The sequence below is a fragment of the Eptesicus fuscus genome, chromosome 8, assembly GCF_027574615.1.
Source record: "Eptesicus fuscus isolate TK198812 chromosome 8, DD_ASM_mEF_20220401, whole genome shotgun sequence".
NCBI lineage: Eukaryota > Metazoa > Chordata > Mammalia > Chiroptera > Vespertilionidae > Eptesicus > Eptesicus fuscus.
Window position 1 is genome coordinate 15,630,699 of NC_072480.1, and position 22,813 is coordinate 15,653,511.

General features: G+C 45.3%; 1 protein-coding gene across 1 annotated transcript in view; it reads right to left on the reverse strand.

Annotated features, from left to right (window-relative positions):
- SETDB2 (SET domain bifurcated histone lysine methyltransferase 2) overlaps positions 1-22,813 on the reverse strand; it is a 98,464-nt gene that overhangs the window by 14,764 nt on the left and 60,887 nt on the right. The window contains exons 11-13 of the mRNA XM_054719793.1: positions 8,307-8,428; positions 3,709-3,816; positions 3,025-3,155 (exon numbers count right to left, since the gene is read on the reverse strand). Of these exons, the coding sequence (XP_054575768.1) occupies positions 3,025-3,155; positions 3,709-3,816; positions 8,307-8,428 (361 nt within the window). The remainder of the gene's footprint in view (positions 1-3,024; positions 3,156-3,708; positions 3,817-8,306; positions 8,429-22,813) is intronic.

Consider the following 22,813-nt stretch of genomic DNA (forward strand, 5'->3'; position numbering starts at 1 on the left):
CATCTCCCCTAAATTTTAGATTTGAACTGCATGAATCTAGAATTGATCAGTGCCCTAGAAGAGAGGTAGCAAAGCTATGAAGAAGAAATGATGAATTTTAAGGATCTGCTCAAGCTGCATTTTCTTTCCATCCTTTCTTCCTCCTCATCCTCTACCTACATCTCCTTCCTTCCCTTATGGTGCCGATCCCTAAGATGCAGGGTTCCCTCGCCTATGGGAATGAATGAATTCTTCCTGTCTCACACCAGTTCCCCCCTCCTCCATTTAGTTTTCCCAGCCACCCCACCTCTTCTCCCAATCAAAATTAATCTCCTCACCCTTTGGATTCTGGAATCTCTGAGCACTTTCATTTGCCAGGTAGTTAAATTTTTTTTTTAATATGAAAATTTTCAAACATATATAAATGTGGAGGAGATATGATGAACCCTCATACCCCCAACCATCATTCAATTTCACTTAACATCATTAATCATCAGGGAAATGCAAATCAAAATCACAATAAGATATCACCTCACACCTGTTAGGATGGCTACTATCAAAAAGACTAGAAATAAGAAGTGTTGGTCAGGATGTGGAAAAACCTTGTGCACTACTGGTGGAAATGTAAATTGATGCAGCCATTATGGAAAACAGCATGGAAATTCCTCAAAAAATAAAAAACAGAACTACATACAATCCATTTCTGGGTATTTATCTGAAGAAAACAAAAACACTAATTCACAAAACTATATGCACCCCTATGTTCATTACAGCTTTATTTACAACTAGAGGCCCGGTGCACGAAATTCGTGCACGGGAAAGGGGGTGGGGTGTCCCTCAGCCCAGCTTGAACCCTCTCCAATCTGGGACCCCTTGAGGGATGTCCCACCGGGATCAGGCCTAAATGGGCAGTCGAACATCCCTCTCACAATCCAGGACTGCTGGCTCCCAACCACTCGCTTGCCTGCCTGCCTGCCTGATCACTCCTAACCACTCCCCTGGCAGCCTGATTGACACCTAACTGCTCCCCAGCTGGCCTGATTGCCCCTAACTGCCCTCCCCTGCCAGCCTGGTCACCCCTAACTATCCTCCCCTTCAGGCCTGGTTGCCCCCAAATGCCCTCCTCTGCTGGCCCGGTTACCCCCAACTGCCCTCCCCTGCAGGCCTGGTTGCCCCTAACTGCTCTCCCCTGCTGGCCTGGTCACCCCCAACTGCCCTCCCCTACAGGACTGGGTTCCCCCCAACTGCCCTCCCCTGCCGGCCTGGTCACCCCTAACTGCCCTCCCCTACAGGACTGGGTTCCCCCCAACTGCCCTCCCCTGCTGGCCTGGTCACCCCTAACTGCCCTCCCCTACAGGACTGGGTTCCCCCCAACTGCCCTCCCCTGCCGGCCTGGTCACCCCTAACTGCCCTCCCCTGCCGGCCTGGTTGCCCCTAACTATCCTCCCCTGCAGGCCTGGTTGCCCCCAACTGCCCTCCCCTGCTGGCCTGGTTGCCCCCAACTGCCCTCCCCTGCTGGCCTGATCGCCCCCTACTGCCCTCCCTTGCAGGTCTGGTACCTCCCAACTGCCCTCCTCTGCTGGCCTGATCACCCACAAGTGCCCTCCCCTACTGGCCATCTTGTGTCCACATGGGGCGGCCATATTTGACCACATGGGGGTGGCCATCTTTGACCACATGGGGGCAGCCATCTTATGTGTTGGAGTAATGGTCAATTTGCATATTACCTCTTTATTATATAGTATAGCCAAGATATGAAAACAACCTAAGTAGCCTAAATCAATTTAGTTAACAGTTGGGTTACTGTTTTGTTTTTACTAAATTGTATAATTATTTAACTGAACTGAAACTTTTCATCAAAAAGAAGCTCAAGTTTCTCCCTGGATAAAACAAATATAATTCTATTGAACTTGAACTATGCCTTATTGGGCCCTGGCCAGTGTGGCTTAGTTGATTGGAGCATTGTCTCATACACCGAAAGTCATGGGTTCGATTCCCAGTTAGGGCACATACCTGGGTTTCGGGTTCGGTCCCAGGTTGGGACATGTACAAGAGGCAGCCAATTGACGTTTCTCTCCCACATTTATATTTCTCTCTCTCTCTCTCTCTCTCTCTCTCTCTCTCTCTCGCTCTTGCTCTCGCTCTCTTCCCTTTTCTCTCTAAAATTGATGAGCATATCCATTGGTGAGGATTAAGGGAAAAAAAGAAATATGCCTTATTGGGTTAAAATTAACATTTAAAGAATTATTAACAACAAAAAGCAAGATTTAAAAGTCAAAAGCAATACAAACAAGGTAAGTTTCTTCAAGAACTGAAAGACTGATTACTGTATTTGCTGCACAGTTTATCATCTTTAGAAGTTATTTTTAGGTATGATAGTGGTGACCATGGTGGGAAAAGATATTTATTGAGCAGACAAGATGGATAAACAATAGACCTGTGGCTAACAAGTAAGGCTCCTTTCCTGTTTATAGGAAAAAGCAAATGTGAACTGGTTCCCAGTCTCATGGCTACCCATTTTGTAGATCACTAGGTCACTCATGCCACTGTGACAACCAATGCTTTCCACCAGAGAAGAAGGGATGTAGGAAGATTACAACCAAAACCAAAACCAACCCTACTTATTTTCTTCTCATGATATATGGAGAAGGTATTGTGAAGTCAGACTCCCAACAAGGGACCCCAAACTAAGTTCTTACTTAGAAATAATTAGCATAAAATTAGTTTTAAAAATCTCTTTGCGCCCTAGCCAGTGTGGCTCAGTTGTTTCGAGTGTTGTCCTGTACACTGAAAGGTTGAAGGTTCGATTCCCCAATCAGGACACATACCTAGATTGCGGGTTCGATCCCCAGTTTCTCACATCAATGTTTCTTTCTCTCTCTCTCCCCCTCCCCCTTCCCCCTCTCTCTAAAAAAAAAAAAAAAAAATCAATCAACATCTCCTTGGGTGAGAATTAAAAATATATGTATCTCTGCCTTAATCTTAAACCATTCCTTATTTCATTCCAGTCCCCTAATGTGGCTCTAAAACTGTTTTGTTACATACTTATAAATTCCTCCAGATCCAGCGTATAGAACTGCATGGTCATTCTTGGCACAGAAAAAGTGGTAATTCTTGGAACAGGATTTTTTATCACATCCCACGGTGGCTCCTTTTTCATCACAAAATGTGCATTTCTACAGAAGAATAGATATTACTGAGTAAGCACCTGTTTTCATAATCTTTCTTAAAATTTAAAATTAAACATGCTATTAAATATTATTTTTAAGTCAGCAACCCTAATGTCTTGAGGTACAATATTACTAACATTTGGCTGGTTAGCTAACTAGAACACTTGGCACAGACTGTTTTGTAATGATCTGATTAAAAGCAGAGAGGATGATGGGCCCTTGATGACATCATCGAGCCATTGAAATAACCAACCTTGAAGCCAATTTCTCCTCTGGCTAAGTGAGAAAATAAGCATCCTTTGTGTTAAATCCATTTGAGTTGGCATTCCTCCTACTTACAGCCAAAACATTCTAAGGCATATATACTTCGCTGATGAAGCATTTTATAGTTTGTTTTAAATTATTAAATGTTCAATCTGAGTTTCCAATGCCGGTCCCACTTCCTTCAGCTCTCCAGGATGCACCTCTGTCCTTGGTTTATTAACCAAATAGACTTTCTTTTGAAGGCATCCCCCAAGGGTCTGTTCATCTTGTGAGTAATAATGTAATTTATACTTACCAGCCTCCTTCCTCTGAAGATTTCTTTCTTTACTGCTTCCACATCAAAACTTCTATAACCATGTTTTGGTTCATCCTCCTCACATTCCACAAGTGCTGAAGAATACAGCTGCAGATTGGGAGAGGAAAAAATCCAGAGTATGCACAGAGTAATGGTGAAAGCTACACGTCAGAAAATGGCACCAAAAAGTAATCACCAGGAGTGGAAGATGATAGAACAGTGATAACATTTTGGGGGTGGGGTGGGGGGTGTGAGCAGATCACAAGCCACCCTGCTTTTCTTAGAAGAGGTCCCAATCCCCAGGCGTGTTTTCTATTCCAGAACCCTGACCCCCAATGGCTAACTGAACCTGGTTGGGGCTCTCACCCCACGCTGGGCCAATCAGATTTTCTATCCTAGGAAAGTAGAATAGGCTCTGAGCCACATGCTCAGAGCAAGCCAGCCTGTAAAAAGAAAAACAAAACAAAAACGAGGGCAGAGAGGACATCCTGGGCTCCTGATGGCTTCCCAGAGCCTGTTTCTTAGACTGGCTGCATGTCTGCCTTCAGGAGCCAGGAAATGCCCCAGCAACCTTATCACCAAGCCCCTTTTATTGCTTTGTGTTACTTGAAACCAAAAGAATTCAACTCCCTCCGAATTAAGGATCAACGTAACACATATACTCAAATAACAAGGGCACGAAAAACAAAAATCTGTGATACTGGATATAAGCAAAGGTTTCTTAGAAAAAGCAGAAGCTATTTAGAAACTATATAGAAAAAGTTAATAAGTTGGACTTTCTCAAAACTAAAACTTTTTGCTCATTGAAAGAATTGATAAAAAACAAAAAAGCAAACCAGAGACTGGGAGAAAATATTCACAATATGGCCCTGGCAGTTGTGGCTTAGTGGGTTGGTTATCATACTGTGCACCAAAAGGTTGCCAGTTTGATTCCAGGTCAGGGCACATGCCTGGGTTGCAGCCTGATCCTCAGCAGGGGGCGTGTAGGAGGCAGTTGATTGATGTTCCGCTCTCACATATGTTTCTCTCTTTCCCTCTCCCTTCCTCTCTCCCCCCCAAAAAACAAAAAAAATCAATAAAAAATATTTTTAAAAATATTCATAGTATGTATATCTGAAAAGTGTATCAGGAATATAGGAAAAACTCTTATAACTCATCAAAGAGAAAATAATAATATATAATAAAAGCCTAATATGCTAAGTGTCTGACCATTCGTTCGACTGTTTGACCAGTCACTATGATGCACACTGACCACCAGGGGGCAGACGTTCCGAATGGTAGGTTAGCTTGCTGCTGGGGTCCAGCCAATTGGGACTGGGTGAGACGGGCCAGACACGCCCTGGAGCCCTCTCACGGTCCCTCCATGGCCCTGATTGGGACTGGGCAAGATGGGCCAGACATGCCTTGGAGCCTTCCGGCAGTCCCTTCCGGGCCCCGATTGTGCATCAGTGGGTCCCTCGGCCTGGCCTGCACCCTCTCGCAATTTGGGACCCTTCAGGGGATGTCAGAGAGCCGGTTTCAGCCCGATCCCCACAGGTCAGGCCACGGGACCCCACCCGCACTGGTGCACAAATCCGTGCACTGGGCCTCTAGTAATAAGATAAACAATTCAATTAAAAATGGGCAAAACATTTAAACAGACATTTCATAGAAAGAGTTACAAATGTTGAAGAAGCACATGAACAGAATCTCAATATCTTTAAACTTTAAGCAAATTAAAACCATACTAAGATACCAATACACACTCACTAGACTAGCAAAAATGAAAAAGACTGAAAATACAAGTGTCGAGGGTGTGGATCAAATACAACTCTTACACGTTGTTAGTAGTGTAAAATGACGCAATTACTTTAAAAGTTAAACATACACTTAATTTATGACCCAGCATTCCTCTTTTAGGTATTCACCCAAGAGAAATAAAAGCTTATACTCACACATAAAGACTCATATTCATAGCAGATTTATCCTAATTTCCCCAAACTGGAAATGACATATTTTATCAATAGGCAAATGGATAAAGAAATTGTAATATATCTATACAATGGGATACTATGCACAAGTTGAAAGGAAAAAAAATAGATACATTCAATAACACAGAAGAATGTGTACTGAGTAAAAATAAATAAGTAAAAAGATAAAATAAAATAAAAGCCAGATATAAAAGAATAGATGCTGTAGGATTCCTTTCACATGAGATTCGAGAAAAGACAAGGGACTAGGCAGGGGCGGGGAGGGGGAGGTGGTGGTGGTGGTGATTTCAAGGGGGTACAAGTGAACTTTTCTGGATAATGGAAATGTTCTATATCTTGATGGTTGGTGGTGGTTACATTGGTAAAGAGATGTCTTAAAACTCTTCAAACTGTATACTTAAAATAGGTGCATTTTGTTTTATATATTAAAGTTAACTAAAAATTAACAAATTAACAGTAACAGTATGTTAGGATAAAATCTCATGTTCAAATAGTGTTAATCTCAGAATGGTTTAAGAGCAGAAAATAAGTACGTAACATATTACTAACAAATTAAAAAGAGAAAACTGGAGACATGAAAACAATTTGGAACCCATGAAGTGGAATCCTTTGTTATAAAGAAAGTTATTAGGACAACAGATGAAACCTCGAGTGATTTGAGTAATACATTAATAGTAATTTCATGATTTAAAAATATATTTTTATTGATTTTAGAGAGAGGAAGGAGAGGGAGAGAGAGAAACATCAATGATGAGAATCATTAATTGGCTGCCTCCTGCACACACCCCTGGGCATTGGGGATTGAGCCCACAACCTGGGCATGTGCTGTCCATGGGTCAACGCTCAACCACTGAGCCACATTGGCTGGGATAATTTCCTGATTTTGATGGTCATATTGTGATTATGTCAAAGAACATCCTTGTTTGTAGGAAATACACACTAAAGTAAGAGTGTCCCAATTTAATTTCAAATGGTTCCAACAAAAAATTTCTTTGTACCGTATGAGCAACTTTTCTTAATATTCAATATTCTTTTAGCAAACTAGAAATAAAAGGAAACATCCTTATTTTAATAAAGTAAAATATTAAAACCTTAAAGTATACACAAATTTAAAACCTTAGAAACATCCCACTAAGAAATAAGACAAAGCTCCCTACTTTAAAGTGTCTATCCAATATAATAGATGTAACATGCAAATTGACCCTCATGCCGTCACACAAGATGGCCACCCCCATGTGGTCAAAGATGGCTGCCACAAGATGGCTGGCAGGGGAGGGCAGTTGGGGGCAACCGGGTCTGCAGGGGAGTAGTTAGGTGTCGATCAGGCAGGCAGGTGAGCGGTTGGGAGCCAGCAGTCCCGGATTGTGAGAGGGATGCCTGTGGGATCGGGCCTAAACTGGCAGTTGGACATCCCCCAAGGGGTCCCTGATTGGAGAGGGTGCAGGCTGGGTTGAGGGACACCCCCCCAAGTGCACGAATTTCATGCACTGGGCCTCTAGTAAATATATAAAAGCTTCTAATCACTATTATAACAGAATGATCTAGACAAATGCAGTAAAACAAAAAAAAGAAATTAAGAAGCCCAAAAATTAAAAGAAAAAAAAGTATCTTTATTTACAGGTGAGGCTTGTCCAAATAAAACATCTAGGTGAATCTAGAGACTACTAGAATTAATATGAATTTGCAAAATTTATTGGACAAGATCAATTTTAAAAAATCAACAGTGCTTGTATGTACCAATAATAACTTATTTTGAGCAGGTATTAGGAAAAAGTAACAAAACAAACCCAGGAATAGGCCTAACCCAAAGTTCTAGAACTACATAAAAAAAATTATTAAATATTTCTAAAATTCATACAAGATCTGAATAATTGGGGAGACAGACCCTGTTAATGGATAAAAAGACTCATATATCATGAGGGTGTCCATTTTTCTCCCAAATTAAAATGTCTTTTAAAAAGCTTCTTTAAAATTTAAAAAATATATATATTTTTATTAATTTTAGAGAGGAAGAGAGCGATAGAAACATCAATGATGAGAATCATTGATCGGCCGCCTCCTGCACCACACCCACTACTAAGGATTGAGCCCGAAACCTGGGCATGTGCTCTGACCAGGAATCTAACCAGGGACCTCCTGGTTCATGGGTTAACACTCAACCACTGAGCCAAACCAGCTGGGCTAAAAAGCTTCTTCATAATCCTTATTATAAATAAAATTTAAAGGAATCATAAGGTGATAAGATCTAAAAAATTAAAAAGTTAGCAAAATATCCTCCCAAAATCCCCACTTAAAAGCCCAAACCATGGCCAACTCATCATTCTTTGTACTCAAAATACCATTTTTCTATTTTGGTCTAACCTTTCCTAAAAAAATTCATGTAATTATTTATTTTATTTTTGTTAATCCTCACAAAAAGGTATTTTTCCATTGGTTTTTAGAGAGTGGTAGGGAAGGGAAAGACATAGAGAAAAACATCGATGTGAGAGAGATACATTGATTGGTTGCCTCCTGAATGGGCCTGCTTGACTGGAATCAAATCCAGGACCCTTCAATCCAAGGGCTGATGCTCTATGCACTGAGCCAAACAGGCTAAGGAAAGAACTCCTGTATTTTCAAGTAACTTACCAAACAATTTTCATGAGCAGCTATGTCCTCTGATTGTGCACAGTACAGGACACCACACTCGAGGTCTTTGGGACAAAGTGCACATATCCTTCTTACCATCTTTTTTGAAACCTGGAAGACACCTATAAGTAATATCCCTCATGAGAAATGGAAAAGTAAGACCACCAACTTACACCATACACAAAAATAAACTCAAAATGGAAAGAGGACTTAAACATAAGATGGAAAACCATAAAAATCATAGAAGAACCCATAGGCAGAAAATATCAGACATATGTTGTAGCAATATCTTTACTGATACGGCTCCTTAGGACAATGGAAACTAAGAAGAAAATAAACAAATGGGACTACATCAAAATAAAAAGCTTCTGCACAGCAAAAGAAACCATCAACAAAACAAGAAAGCCCACTGCATGGGAGAACATATTTGCCAATGATATTTCCAATAAGGGTTTAATCTCCAAAAATTATAGGGAACTCATACAACTTAACAGAAGGAAGATAAACAATGCAATCAAAAAATGGGCAAAGGACCTAAATAGATACTTTTCAAAAGTGGACATACACAAGGCCAAGAGACGTATGAAAACATGCTCAAAATCACTAATCATCCGAGAGATGCAAATCAAAATGACAATGAGGTATCATCTCATACCTGTCAGAATGGCTATCATCAACAAATCAACAAACGACAAGTGCTGGCGAGGATGTGAAGAAAAAGGAACCCTCGTGCACTGCTGGTGGGAATGCAGACTGGTGCATCCACTGTGGAGAACAGTATGGAGTTTCCTCAAAAAGTTAAAAATGGAATTCCCATTTGACCCAGTGATCCCACTTCTAGGAATATATCTCAAGAAACTAGAAACACCAATCAGAAAGGACATATGCACCCCTATGTTTATTGCAGCACAATTTATAGCTAAGATTTGGAAACAGCTTAAGTGCCCATCAGCAGATGAGTGGATTAGAAAACTGTGGTACAGCCCTAGCCGGTTTGGCTCGGTGGATAGAGCATCGGCCTGCGGACTGAAGGTTCCTGGGTTCAATTCTGGTCGAGAGCACATGCCCGGATTGCAGGCTCAGTCCCCAGTGGGGGGCATGCAGGACGCAGCTGATCAATGATTCTCTCTCATCATTGATGTTTCTATCTCTCTCTCCCTCTCCCTTTATCTCTGAAATCAATAAAAATGTTTAAAAAAACACACCTGTGGTACATCTACGGAATACTATGCTGATGTAAAAAGAAAGAACTCTTACCATTCACTACAGCATAGATGGACGTGGAGAGCATTATGCTAAGTGAAATAAGCCAGTCGGAGAAAGATAAATATCGTATGTTCTCACTCATTTGTAGAATATAATGAACAACATAAACTGATGAACAAAAATAGATCAAGAGACAGAGAAGCATGGAACAGACCATCAAACCTCAGAGGGAAGGCAGAGGTGGATGGGGGAGGCGTTTAACCAAAGGACTTGTATGCATATATATAAGCCTAACCAATGGACACAGACAGCAGGGGGGTGTGGGCATGTGCTGGGGGTGGGAGTGGCCAGGAAGAGGTCACTGGGGGGAAAGGGAGACATGTAATAATTGAAACAATAAAGAATTTAAATTAAAAAACAAAAAACAAAAGAAAGGCACTTGTTTTTATGAGAGATTTTCAACTTTCAGGGAAAAAGAAATCGGGACCCAAGTAGAAAAGCAACTTATTTTGCATTTTTAAAAAATATATTTTTATTGATTTTAGAGAGGAAGGGAGATAGAAACATCGATGAGAGAGAATCGTTGATTGGCTGCCTCCTGCACGCCCAATACTGGGGATTGAGCCTGCAACCTGAGCATGTGCCTTTGACCAGAATCGAATCTGGGACCCTTCAGTCTGCAGGCTGACGCTCTATCCACTGAGGCAAACTGGCTAGGGCTTACTTTGTATTTTTTAATGTCTTAATTAAAGAAAACACTAATGAATTCATTTCAAATATCCAAACATGAGAAAAACTTTTATTCAAGAAATACAAATAGGAATTAAAATACAAGCTTTCGAAATTTTGCTTTGCCTATAGTAAACTCTCAATAATTACTACTGTCATTACAAATCAACAAGAAAACTGGTGTATTCAAGAAACAGTGCTCAGTCCCCGGAAGGTGTGGTTCAGTTGGTTGGGACTGGTCTTGTGCACTGAAGGGTTGCTGGTTCGATTCCAGTGCTAGGAGCATATAGGAGGCAGCTGATTGGTGTTCTGCTCTCACACTGATGTTTCTCTCTCTCTCCTTCCCTCTCTCTCTTAAAAAAAAATTTTTAAGAAAAAACAAAATAGTGCTTTAGTTAGCTACCTGTAAAAAAAATTTTTACTATGTCATATATAATTCAAAAATAAATTTTGGGTGAATTAAAGAAGCAAATGAGAAATGTATCTTAATGTAAATGTTCTTTAATCTAGCATTATAAGTTAGGGAAGAAAAATAATGAAGAAAAAAAAATTTTTTTAAAGAGGGAATGGAAGAAATGAAAGAAACCTAAAGGGTTTGGAAACAGCCTAAGTACCCATCAGCAGAGGAGAGCTGGGAAGAAAAGGGAAGAGGCAGAAAGGAAGGAAAAAGTCACCTGTTCCTAATATGGCATTGGCCACAACTGTCCACTTAACATTTCTATGCCCTTTTCAGTGTTCATCCTTTTATTCATTTGGATTTATTTTACTACTTAACTAAAGTCCTGGTACATGAAAATTCTTGCACTTGTGTGGGGGGGTGGGGTCCCTCAGCCCGGCCTGCACCCTCTCGCAGTCCGGGACCCCTGGGGGATGTCCACCTGCCAGCTTAGGCCCACTCCCTGGGTGATCGGGCCTAAGTTGGTAGCCGTTAATCGGACATCCTTAGTGCTGCTGAGTAGGCGGGAGAGGCTCCCACCACCACTGCTGCACTGGCCAGCCATGAGCCAGCTTCTGGCTAAGTGGCGCTCTCTCTGTGGAAGTGCACTGACCACCAGGGGGCAGCTCCTGCATTTAAGCGTCTGGCCCCTGGTGGTCAGTGCGCATCAGTGACTGGTTGTTCCGCCATTAGGGTCAATTTGCATATTACCCTTTTATTATATAGGATGGTGTTTTAAATTTAGATGAGGTTAAGCACTTAAGTGCTTCTAAAAGCCCTTTTTTGTAATTCATGAAAGAAAGGGGTGAGGAGAGAGAAGTGAGGGGAGAGGGGAAAGGGGAGGGGGAGAGGGAGATTGTCTGCCTCCTGCACATGCCCGGACCAGGAATCCGAAATCTAGTTATGTACCCTGACAGGGAATCCACAACCTTTTGGTGCACAGGGCACTGCTCAACCAACTGAGCAACAACAGCAAGGGCTTTTGGTCGCTCTTAAATTAGAGCTTCCATTTCACATTCAGAAGACTGCACTTTGGGGATAACATTTATTTCACTCTCCAAGAATTTCTTCTTTAATTTGTTTCCTAAAACATAATTCAAGCCAGGAATGTGAGCCTCAGATACAGCATAAAACTTTTAGAAGCCTCATTAAAAAATAGCAAAAAGAAACAGGGGAAATTAATTTAAATCAACCAACTATATCCACAATATTATCCTTCTGAGGAGACAGAGAAAAACTAGGTAGTCCGGAATAGGGATCATGGGGAAGTCAAACTGGGGAATCCAACTAGGTGGAACTGCTGAGGCAACCCAAGAAGGGCATGCGAGAGAGACAAACTAAAACGTATGGACTGTTGCTAAAGACAAGCAAGTTGCAGATAACCAATCACAAGGCAATAAGACATATAAACCAATTTCAAGGATGTTGCTAAGACAAAATTTTTTGAAAAGACCAATCAAGAACTAGCAAGGCTGTATCCACCCTTAAATTAAAAAGTGCAAGCTCCTCTTCTCCCTCTCCCCGATGTGCGCTAGATTCTTGGGTTGATAGCAAGAGACACGCTCCCTTGCACCCACGTGGCTTATGGCCGTGTGGGGCTCTACACATGGACTAACAGACTTTAACACCCGGCTGTAACACGGAGAGGAAGCTCTGGACACTGCCTGCTCCTGGAACTGCAGCTGCACCATTTCCAGGACTGGTTTTTCTCAATAAACTTTGCCTCCGTTAACCGGTTTTGTCCGCGACGTCATTCTTTGATTTCCCGAGACAACGAACTCGGACTCAAACCCCACATTTTGATTTCACTTTCAACATTTAATCAATATAAAAATTAACGTATTCTTTTGTACTGAGTCTTAAAACCCAGTGTACTCAACGATGTCACATTTTAAGTGCTCAATAGCCATATGTGATGAGTGGGTACTGTGCCAAATGGCACAGCCAACGATATAAAGAAATATGAGACAGAATTGTTGTCTGCAAGAAACTTCCAAAATAAACAGGAGACTAAAAAGCAATTAGAAAAATAAAATAACAAGAAATGTTACAAAGTAATATAACTTCTGAGGAGGAAATACAATACATACTATGGATGTAGGGGAGGAAGTGCTCCCTGTGGGACGGAGTCTTGTCAAGGACACGGACCTTGATCAGGTACAACCTGGAGAGAAGCCTGGGGAGCCTGGGGAGACGAGGACTTGGCAGACAGAGCAGTAATGTGGGAAAGGTCTGACCAGAAGAGAGAAGATTAGCTGGTCTGAAGAAAAGAACTTGTGCTAAGGGCTCTGGAAAAGAATTTGAAAAACCGATGATGAAAGTCTGCCAAGAAGGATTTTTGAACAGGGGAATAACATGATGAAAGAGTTGTTTTAAGATCAATCTCAATATATGAAAATACTGTGCTCCCACAGGAAGGCTAAACATTATAATGCTGTCAATTCTACCACAAATAAGTTCTAGGTTTAAAGTCATTTCAACTTAAATCCCAAGGTTACTTTAAAGAACCTAAAAAAGAAAAAAAAAAAGATTATCTGGAATAAATGGGCATGGACAGTGAAGAAACTTTAAGAAAAAAAAGAAAGGATATTTGCCTACCTGATTTAAAAATCCTATATAATAAAGAGGTAATGTGCAAATTGACCATCATTCCAACACACAAGATGGCCACTCCCATGTGGACACAAGATGGCCACAAGATGGCTGGCAGGAGAGGGCAGTTGGGGGGGACCAGGCCTGCAGGGGAGGGCAGTTAGGGGTGACCAGGCCAGCAGGGGAGGGCAGTTGGGGGCAATTGGGCCAGCAGGGGAGGGCAGTTGGGGGCAACTAGGCTGGCAAGGGAGTGGTTAGGGGTGATCAGGCTGGCAGGCAGAAGCGGTTAGGGGCAGGCAGGCAGGCAGGCAGGCAGGCGAGCAGTTGGGAGCCAGCAGTCCTGGATTGTGAGAGGGATGTCCCAGATTGGAGAGGGTACAGGCTGGGCTGAGGGACACCCCCCACTCCGTGCACAAATTTCATGCACCGGGCCTCTAGTATATTATAATAGTACAGCTAGGACAGAAGATTAGATGACCACATCAAAAGAAAGAACATGAAGTATAGAGAGAAGTGGGTCATAATCTATAATTATGAAATAATATACCACAAGGTGGCATTTGCATTTCTTCTCTGATAATGTCCTTAGCCCACTGTTTTTTTGTATTGGGTTATTCATTCTTTTCTTATTTATAAAAGCTTATCATGTATTCAGAACACTAACCCTTTGTTAGTCAAATATGTGGTCTTTTGTGGGGAAGCATGGGACTTGGTTGGAATGTCTGCAAGGAGGATTCCCCGAGAGGTCGGAGGCTTCTGGGGGGACCTTGCCGAAGGCGGCAGCCCCTACCTTGACTTTTCCAAAAAAGTCTGCCCCCCTGGGTGTTTTACTAGAATATTTATGTTTAGACTTCAAAACATCCTTGTTTAAAAGACACTACAGATGCAGGTACTTTCTCCAGGATGCTCACCCTGCTGATTGTATCTAGAGGTTAATTTTAGTTCAAGCTGTTGTGACAATAAAAGCCTAAGGAGGGAGGCGAACAGGGCTGTTTGCCCCCCTGAGCCCTCTCTTTCACAGAACCCTGTGTCAGAGGAATCATTCACCCGTCGCTCAGGGTCTGCCGGTCAGCTCCAGCAGTCTTTTAACTTTGTTTATAATGTTCTTTGATATACAGAATATTTAAATGTTTTATTTGATAAATTATATCAACCTTTTATTTTACAGTTTCTACTCCTGAGTGAGGGGACATAATTTAGAAATATTTCTATTATATTCTAGAATTTTAATTTATTTTTTACATTAAAATATTAAAATGAAATTAATTTTATTGTAAAGAATGAGATGGAGCTGTCACTTATTTTCATAATGGTTAGCCACTGATTTAAAAATCTCCTTTTCGCTGAAACTGGTTTGGCTCAGTGGATAGAGCGTCGGTCTGCGGACTGGAAGGTCCCAGGTTCGATTCTGGTCAAGGGCATGTACATTGGTTGCGGGCACATCTCCTGGTGGGGGATGTGCAGGAGGCAGCTGGTCGATGTCTCTCTCTCATCGATGTTTCTGGCTCTCTATCCCTCTCCCTTCCTCTCTGTGAAAAATCAATAAAATATATTTTTAAAAAAAAATCTCCTTTTCATATATTTAATTATTACATTTATTTGGGCTTGTTCCTATACTTCTTTTGTTCCACTGACCTGTCACTTTTGGCAACAATACCACACTTGACAATTTTTAACACTTTAGAATATCCTCTCTAATAAAATGGTAATATGCAAATTAACCATCACTCCGCTACATAAGCCATGCCCACCAGCCAAGCCATGCCCACCAACCAATCAGGGCGAGTATGCAAATTAACCCCAATCCAAGATGGCTACAGCCACAGAGAGCAAGGTTTCCCAGGTAACAGAGGAAGCCAAGCTTTCCAATAGCCCTTGCAGGCCTAAGCCTCCACTCAAGCTACAAAGTTTCAATTATAGAAGGTAAACAAATTCAAACAAATGGCGGCAGAATGGAGCTTGAGAGAGCAGGCCAGGGTTGCCAGCGGCAACAGGGGAAGCAAAGCTTTCCGCACACCCTTGCCGGGCTCACCCCCGTTTAAGGCAACAAAGTTTCAATTGTAGAAGGTGAATTAACTTCCACAGAAATGGCTGCCGCCCCGGAGGGAACAGCAGGCTTGGCTCCACTCCAGGCTACAAAGTTTCAATTGTAGAAGGAAAATAAATTCCAGATACCAGGGCCTCCGCTTGGGTTACCAGGGGGCGTGGCCTGCCTGCAAACCACCACAGGCCCCTTGCTCAGGCCGCCCCACGCCCCAAGGGAACCCCCACCCTGATCCGGGACACCCTTCAGAGCAAACCAGCTGGCCCCCACTCCTGTACCAGGCCTCTAGCCTATCTAATAAAAGAGTACTATGCAGATTGATCATCACTGCAACACACAATATAGCTGCCCCCATGTGGTCAAAGATCCTGCCCCCATGTGGACACAAGATGGCCACCACAAGATGGCCAGCAGGAGAAGGCAGTTGGGAGGCACCCGACCTGCAAGGGAGGGCAGTTGTGAGGGCCAGGCCTGCAAGGGAGGGCAGTTGAGAGGGACCAGGTTTGCAAGGGAGGGCAGTTGGAGGTGATCAACCCTGCAGGAGAGGGCAGTTAGGGGTGACCAGGCTGGCAGAGGAGGGAAGTTGGGGGCAAACAGGCTGGCAGGGGAGCAGTTAAGCATCAACCAGGCTGGCAGCGGAGTGGTTAGGGGGTGATCAGGCTGGCAGGCAGAAGCGGTTAGGGGCAATCAGGAAGGCAGACAGGCAAGCAGTTGGGAGCCAGCAGTCCTGGATTGTGAGAGGGATGTCCGACTGCCCGTTTAGGCCCGATCCCACCAGGATCGGGCCTAAACAGGCAGTCGGACATCCCTCCAGGAGTCCCAGATTGGAGAGGGTACAGGCTGGGCTGAGGAACAACCCCCCGCCGTGCACGAATTTCATGCACCGGGCTTCTAGTATTTTAATATTTGACAACACAAAGCCCACATCCTAGGATAAAAATGGGAAAAATTCCAATATTTTATTCACCTTAGGCCCAAAGTCTACTTTGATAGAATACTGTGTTCTTATTTAAAAAACCACTCATATATTGAGTTTGTAAAGCATAGGCTAAAAAAACATGTCAAACGGCCTGGCTGGTGTAGCTCAGTGGTTGAATGTAGATGCATGTACCAAGAGGTCCCAGGTTCAATTCCCAGTCAGGGCACATGCCTGGGTTTCAGGCTCCTTCCCCAGTATGGGACTGCAGAAAGCAGCAGATCAATGTTTCTCTCTCATTGATATTTTTCTCTCTCTCTCCCCTTCTCCCTTTCTCTCTTAAAATCAATAAAAATGTTTTTTTTTTTAAGTTTCAGTTAAATTATTAGTGCTAAAATTCTCTAATAAAATCATGTGATAATGTTTGACAGGATATGCAATACCCCTTTCCTGTGCAAAGCTGGACCTTCAGCCTGACACACTGCATTAGGCTGAGCTGTCAGGCTGCAGATACCTGAGCATGTCCTTCTGTGCCTGCTCTCGGGACTCTGTGTCACCTGAATTGCACTCCCAAGTCCACAGGCTCCCTTAGAGTCTTGGTACCTGGGAATACAGCAGTGGTAGGTAGCACAGTGCTGTGCTGTGACCTGGAGTTTGTTTCCAGTGCTGATGGACAGAAACCCAAAGTGGGATGCACAGGCTCCCCCTAGTGGCTTTTTCCTGCTAAAACATCCCTTCATCATAGTTTCCCAAAAGATCTTGGCTCTTCCAACTTGTTTATTCTTCTAGACTGGAGGATGCACATAACTCTCTGTAGTTAGGGGAGTTACGGTACATTAGAGGCTTTTACATAGACAGGCATTCCTCACTGTCTGAATGCTTGCTACATGTTACCTGAAACTCATGAACCAAATACACTTGGATAACTGATATCCTTCACCACCTGAACTCAGCAACTGTAAAGACTCAGGCGGTAAGGGAGTGATACATGTACCATGGGGGCTAGGATATTTGGGGGAAGAGCCCACTGGTCTCCCTCAGTAGCTGAGATTAAGAACAAAGAGGATAAGTAGGGCTTCCCAGGCCCGAGGACTCAGAGACTGTCCTGACAAGACCCATGAGGCATTGAGGGGGCGGCAGAATCATCAAGATGGGCAGGGGCTAAATCACATCAGGACACGGGTGCACTGTAAGCCAAAAAGATTATTCTGGGGGAAAAAAAAATGAGACTACTGGAGGACTTTGAGTCAGAGAATCACATTTGTTTTCTGTGTTTTAAGGATCATTTTGGGCTGCTGTGCAGAAGAGGCTAGAATAGAAACCAGGAGACTAATAGACCAGGCAGGAGATGGTGGTGGCGTGGGATTGGATGGTAGTAACGGAGGGGGTGACAAGTAGTGAGGCTCACAATATGTTCTGAAGACACGCTGACTGGTCTGACTAATGTACTAGATGGGAAGTGAGGAGGGAAGTGAGGCATGAGGGTGCCTTTAAGGTTTCTGGCCTGGGAACTGGGTGAAGGGCAGGGGGCAGGCGGGTGGCTGAGCCGGTCTGGAGTGTGTGGGTGCGGGTGTTTGTGGGGAAACAGGAGTTCTCTTTGGGACACACCCAGTCTGAAATCACTCCAGGCGCTGGTCAAGTCGGTTCTGAGAGGCGGGAGTTTGGAGGAAAGGTCAGAATGGAGCCTCACCTCCAGTGACTCCTCCTCTTGCACTCCGTACACAGACACACTGGCTATTCAACCGCCTGACTGGTGGTTGCCACAGACGTTTTGTGGCCGATGCTTTCATTCACGCCACCACCTGTCCGGACACCTCTTGAACCTTCCTCTCTCTGACTGACTGGCCCTTTAAAACTAAACACCATGTCCTCGCCCCCAAAAGCTCTCCGGGACCCCAGGTGGAGATGGGAGCCCCGCACCTGTGCCTGTGGAGCCCACCAGGTCCCCGCACCCCCGCCCTCAGTCCGGGGCCGGGCCCGCGCCCCCCGCCCTCAGTCCGGAGCCGGGCCCACGGCAGGAACCGAGCCCCGTTTCAGGGAGGAGCGCGCAGAAGACGCGCTTCGCTCCCGGAGGGGCCTTCGAGGCCTCGGCTCCTGAACGCAGGGGAGCGGGTGGGTCCACAACGGCGTCTCCTTTGGGGGGACTTCCCGAAGCGCTGCCGGGGACCTAGCTGACCACCGCCCTCACGGGAGGGGGACGTGCCCTCCTCTCCCCGCACCCCTCGGACCGGCCGGTCTCACAGCCGGTGGAGCCGCCCGGGGAGACGCCGCCCCCGAGAGCGGGGCCGGGGCACGTGCCGGCCCCGCAGCGGGAGGGGGGGAGGGGAGGGCCGCCGGCCGCCGCGGACCGCCCGGCCCGGAGCTGAACGCCGCGGAGCGCACGCTGCTGAGCCTGTTAGGTGGAGGCGGGGGGAAGCCCACAGCCCTGCAAGCATCCGCAAGGTAGATGGTGACAAAGATAACTGGCGCCTTCCCAGACCCCTGCCCGAGGCAGGAATTCCGCACCTCTCATGCCTCCACCCTCCCCTCCCTAGACAGCCGTATAAAGGAAGTACCTAAGCCCCCGTTTTGGCGGAACTCCCCTGGCCCACTCTCGGACCGGTGAGTTTCCCCCGGGAGCGCAAGATTAAAACCTCCCCCTTTTCCATCGCCTGGACTCTGTGTCTTGTTTCCTGCGTCGCAAACCTTTCAGAGCCGAGACCGTCCACGCGGCCTCGGCGGCTCGGAGACGGGGTCCAGGCCCCGAAGGGACGGACGCCCGAGTGAGGTCCAGGGGGACCAGTCTGCCCGCGGGCCCGCCCCCCGCTCCGCGCCGCACTCACCGTTGGGACCGGGCGACGCATCGGCCGCCTCAGACCCCCCGGGCCTCGGGGCTTCGCTGGCACCGGCTGACCGGAGCGGCGCGGGGTCCATGGCCGAGCTCTCAGCCTCCGGAAGTCCCGTGGCCGGTTCGGTTCCCCAAAGCCCGGAAGGGCTGATCCCCACGCTCAGGGGATGTCCCGGGGAGAAGAAATGAAACCTATCCTCAGGTCCCGGGGAGGAGAAACGAAACCTAGCCTCGGGTTTGCACAGACTTCTCTGCCCAACAGGAGCTCCTACCTTCTCCAGATTCGAGTTTGAATTTAATTTAATTTTTTTGATCCTCCTTCCAGGAAGCAAGGGGGCCAAAGCCCCTGTGTTCAGTCGGAGAAATGACCGCTTTCCTGAGAGGTTCACCGTTTCTTTTAAAATTTTTATTAACTTGATGTACTTGTGGATGGAAGGAGCCACGTGCTGACCTGACAAGCTCAGGGCGGGCCTGCGTGGCGGTCTTGCAAACTCAGAGCCCTAAAGACACCGCAAAGGATGGTCTGAAATTAAAGTTTAACCAAAAGCCGTTATGGTGGGCAGTTATGTCCTGGGTGTTGTGGGGTCGAACCCTGGAGTCAGAATAAGACCACTGGAGGCTACTGATTGATTGAAAAAAAGCAGGCAAGGATTTGCCACGAGAGCACCACACGCAGCTGGAGTCCACACTCACGACCGCGCCGTGCCAGGTGTAGGCAGTTCTTTTAAAGGTCCAAACCACAAAAATTTTCCTTTGTTCTAAATTCTAAATTCTAAATGCTGGGAACTGCCCGCAGCGGGGTTCCCAGCCACATCCTGCTGGACACTGGAATGTGGCCCTATCTTGCGAAAGCAGTTTACAGAGGCAGAATCAAGCAGAGTTAGTCATCTCTAAAGGTTATCTACAGTTTCTACTCCTGGAGCTACTGAGTCAGTGGGAATCCATCTCCTGTGGTTCTGGTCCACAGACACAGGAAAATTACCTCTGTGATGTGGGGTGAGTTTCCAGGTCTCAATCTGGAAGCTGAGGCAACCACCCTATTGTTTAAGCAAGTGAGTGAGTGCAGAAGCCAGAATAGGTTAAAATTCAAACAGCAAACAACTGTTGGACATAGAAATCAGGACTCAAAAGAACTGTTCGCCCAGAAAGAAACTCACTACAGACTGATTCATTTGCCTCTCAGCATAACCATTATTGCTTGTCTCATTTTCGGTTCCTATAAGTGTGTTCCTAGTATCACATGAGCTCACTCATCTAGGGGAAAAGATGAACAACATAGACTGAAGAACAAGAACAGCATCGATCAGACTGTCAGACCTCAGAGGGAAGGTAGGGGAGGGTGGGGACAAGGGAGATAGATCAACCAAAGGACTTGTGTGCTTGCATATGAGCCTAACCAGTGATCACGGACAACAGGGGGGTGGGGGCATGTGTGTGGGGGTTGGGATGGGAATGGGGGGGGGGGTGATGACAAATATGTGATACCTTAATCAATAAAGTAATTTTAAAAAATTCAAACAGCAGTTTTTACCTAGTTATGGTTGCTACCATTCTTCATTAGGTGGGTGTGCCGCGCCTGCATGGCCCAGGGCAAACCTGAGTGGGGGCGGCTGAAAGGCTTAGAAAAGAGAGACAAGAGAATACAAGCTGGGTCTCGGTGGGACGCTGCTTCCTGAGAGACAGCGCCGCAACCCACAAGCCGGGCATGATCAGGATGTTTACAACATTCTCGTGGGTTTCAGTCCTACTCAACTACATGCACCTGAACTCTATCACTCAGGCACGTGAGACCACGTGTTAGGACCACAAGTTCAAGCTTACAACTACAGCTGTTGGCTATCATTGTGCTGGGAGGGCTCTGCCCTCCAAGCTGGGACTTGCACGTGGCCACGAGAGGACTGTGCCCTCTCATTAATCCAAGGCCTGAACCTGTCCAAAACACTGGCACAGGCCAGTATCTTCACTGACAAGGTCAACCTTTACCTTAGCTGAGCCCATCTGTCTTTTAGCATCTATAATAACACACCCTTGAAATGTCTGGGTAACTTGTAACTTTCCTTTTTCTGGAGCCCCTAGGGCACAACCAAATGTGGTGGGCGCCAGGATACCACACATTCCTTATCATGTTAATTGTTCCTGCACCCACCTAAGCTTGTGTCCATCATTTTACTTTTCATTCAATCCCAGGGGTTCCTCCCCCCGCCATTTGTTTTATCCCACCTCCTTAATCTATCACCAATGAATTTCATGTAACCTACCTATGTCCCTCGTTTGATTGCAATGTATAAATACAAATGTAACCCGCCATTCTCTGGAGCATTATCTCAGTTCGTTGAGGTTCTGCTTCCCGGCATATGTCAATAGTTTGGTTCAAATAAACTCACTGAAAGGGCAGAGCAGGACAGCACAAAATGTACTGTACCCTCCATCCTGTGTAACTATGTATATGACTCCTTTTTCTTAGAAAACCGCGAGAATGTTAACAGTTGCATAAACCTGCCAATAGGAATGTAGAGAAATAGACTCAGTCCAAATTAGACAAGCTGCACAGTACCCCCCGTGTAACCAGACCCCTGACCCTGCCCCCCTGACCAATCAACGGGGCCACGAACGTTCCCCCCGCCCACTGCTTTGGACCCCCTTTAAAGCTTTTGTTCTCCGAATGCTCCCTTTCTCCCCACCTCGCCGCTGCGCCCGTGTGTCTGCATGTGGGACTGAGCTCAAGCTAGCTTGAATACAGACTCTTTTGCTTTTGCATTGGACTCGTCTGGCTCCCTGGTGGTTTTTCTTGGGGACCCCAAATTCTGAGCATAACATTTGGGGGCGAGTCCAGGATCCCCAAGACCCACGAGGGACCCCGATCCGGAGTGTCTGAATGACCGCGGCAGGTGTCTGTGTTGTTGTGTGTTCTGTTCTGTGTGAGCTCAGTTCTGAAATCTGTAGTGCCCGAAGTGGTCTAGGCGGACGTGCTGGAGGACCACGGGCGGGAGGAATCGGGAGACGTCTCGATCCTCCAGTCGGCGTGAGGCCATCATCTAGCTTTCGGTTTTGCTTCCACGAAGTTGGAAGACTGTTCTTTGGGGCCCCTTCTGTTTGTCTGTATTTGTGTTTCTTTGTTTTATTCTGTGGACTTACTGGATAGACATTATAGGACAGACTCAGCCCACTCCAAGTGAGTGAAAGGGGGAGCTTGATCACCCACCCCCCCCCCCCCCCGGAGGCCATAGAGCTTCCTCAGGCAAATTAATCAGGAGTCAGGAATCGGGTGACTGTTTAAACTCTGGTAAATATCTAGTAGGAGTCCAAAACTCAGACTGTTTGGTATATAAATATAAATGTGAGAGTATTTGTTATCTCTTTCTGCTGTTTAATTTATTTAAAGATAGGGCGGACCTGCTGTGACGGAATGCAAAAGTCTTTAACAGCTGCTGAGACACGTTTTTCTCAGAGTCTTTTGTTCTCCGTCAGAGAGGAAATCAGCCCACTTAGCTAATAAAAATTCCTCTCTCTGTTTGTATAAGTAAAGGTTTCAGTTTACTCTGATTTGTGAATTTGCTGTATTAAATTGAATTTTAAAGTCCTAAGGTTAGTTTCAAGGTATACATTTATAATATTTCAAAGAACTTTTATTTATAGCTTTCTTATCTCTTTTGGTGCTCGGAGACTCCCGGAATGGGGCTAACAGCTACACAGGGTGGAGAGATTTACAGGCCCTGTCCCTGCCTGTGACATCATAGTCCAACATGGAACTAAGGCT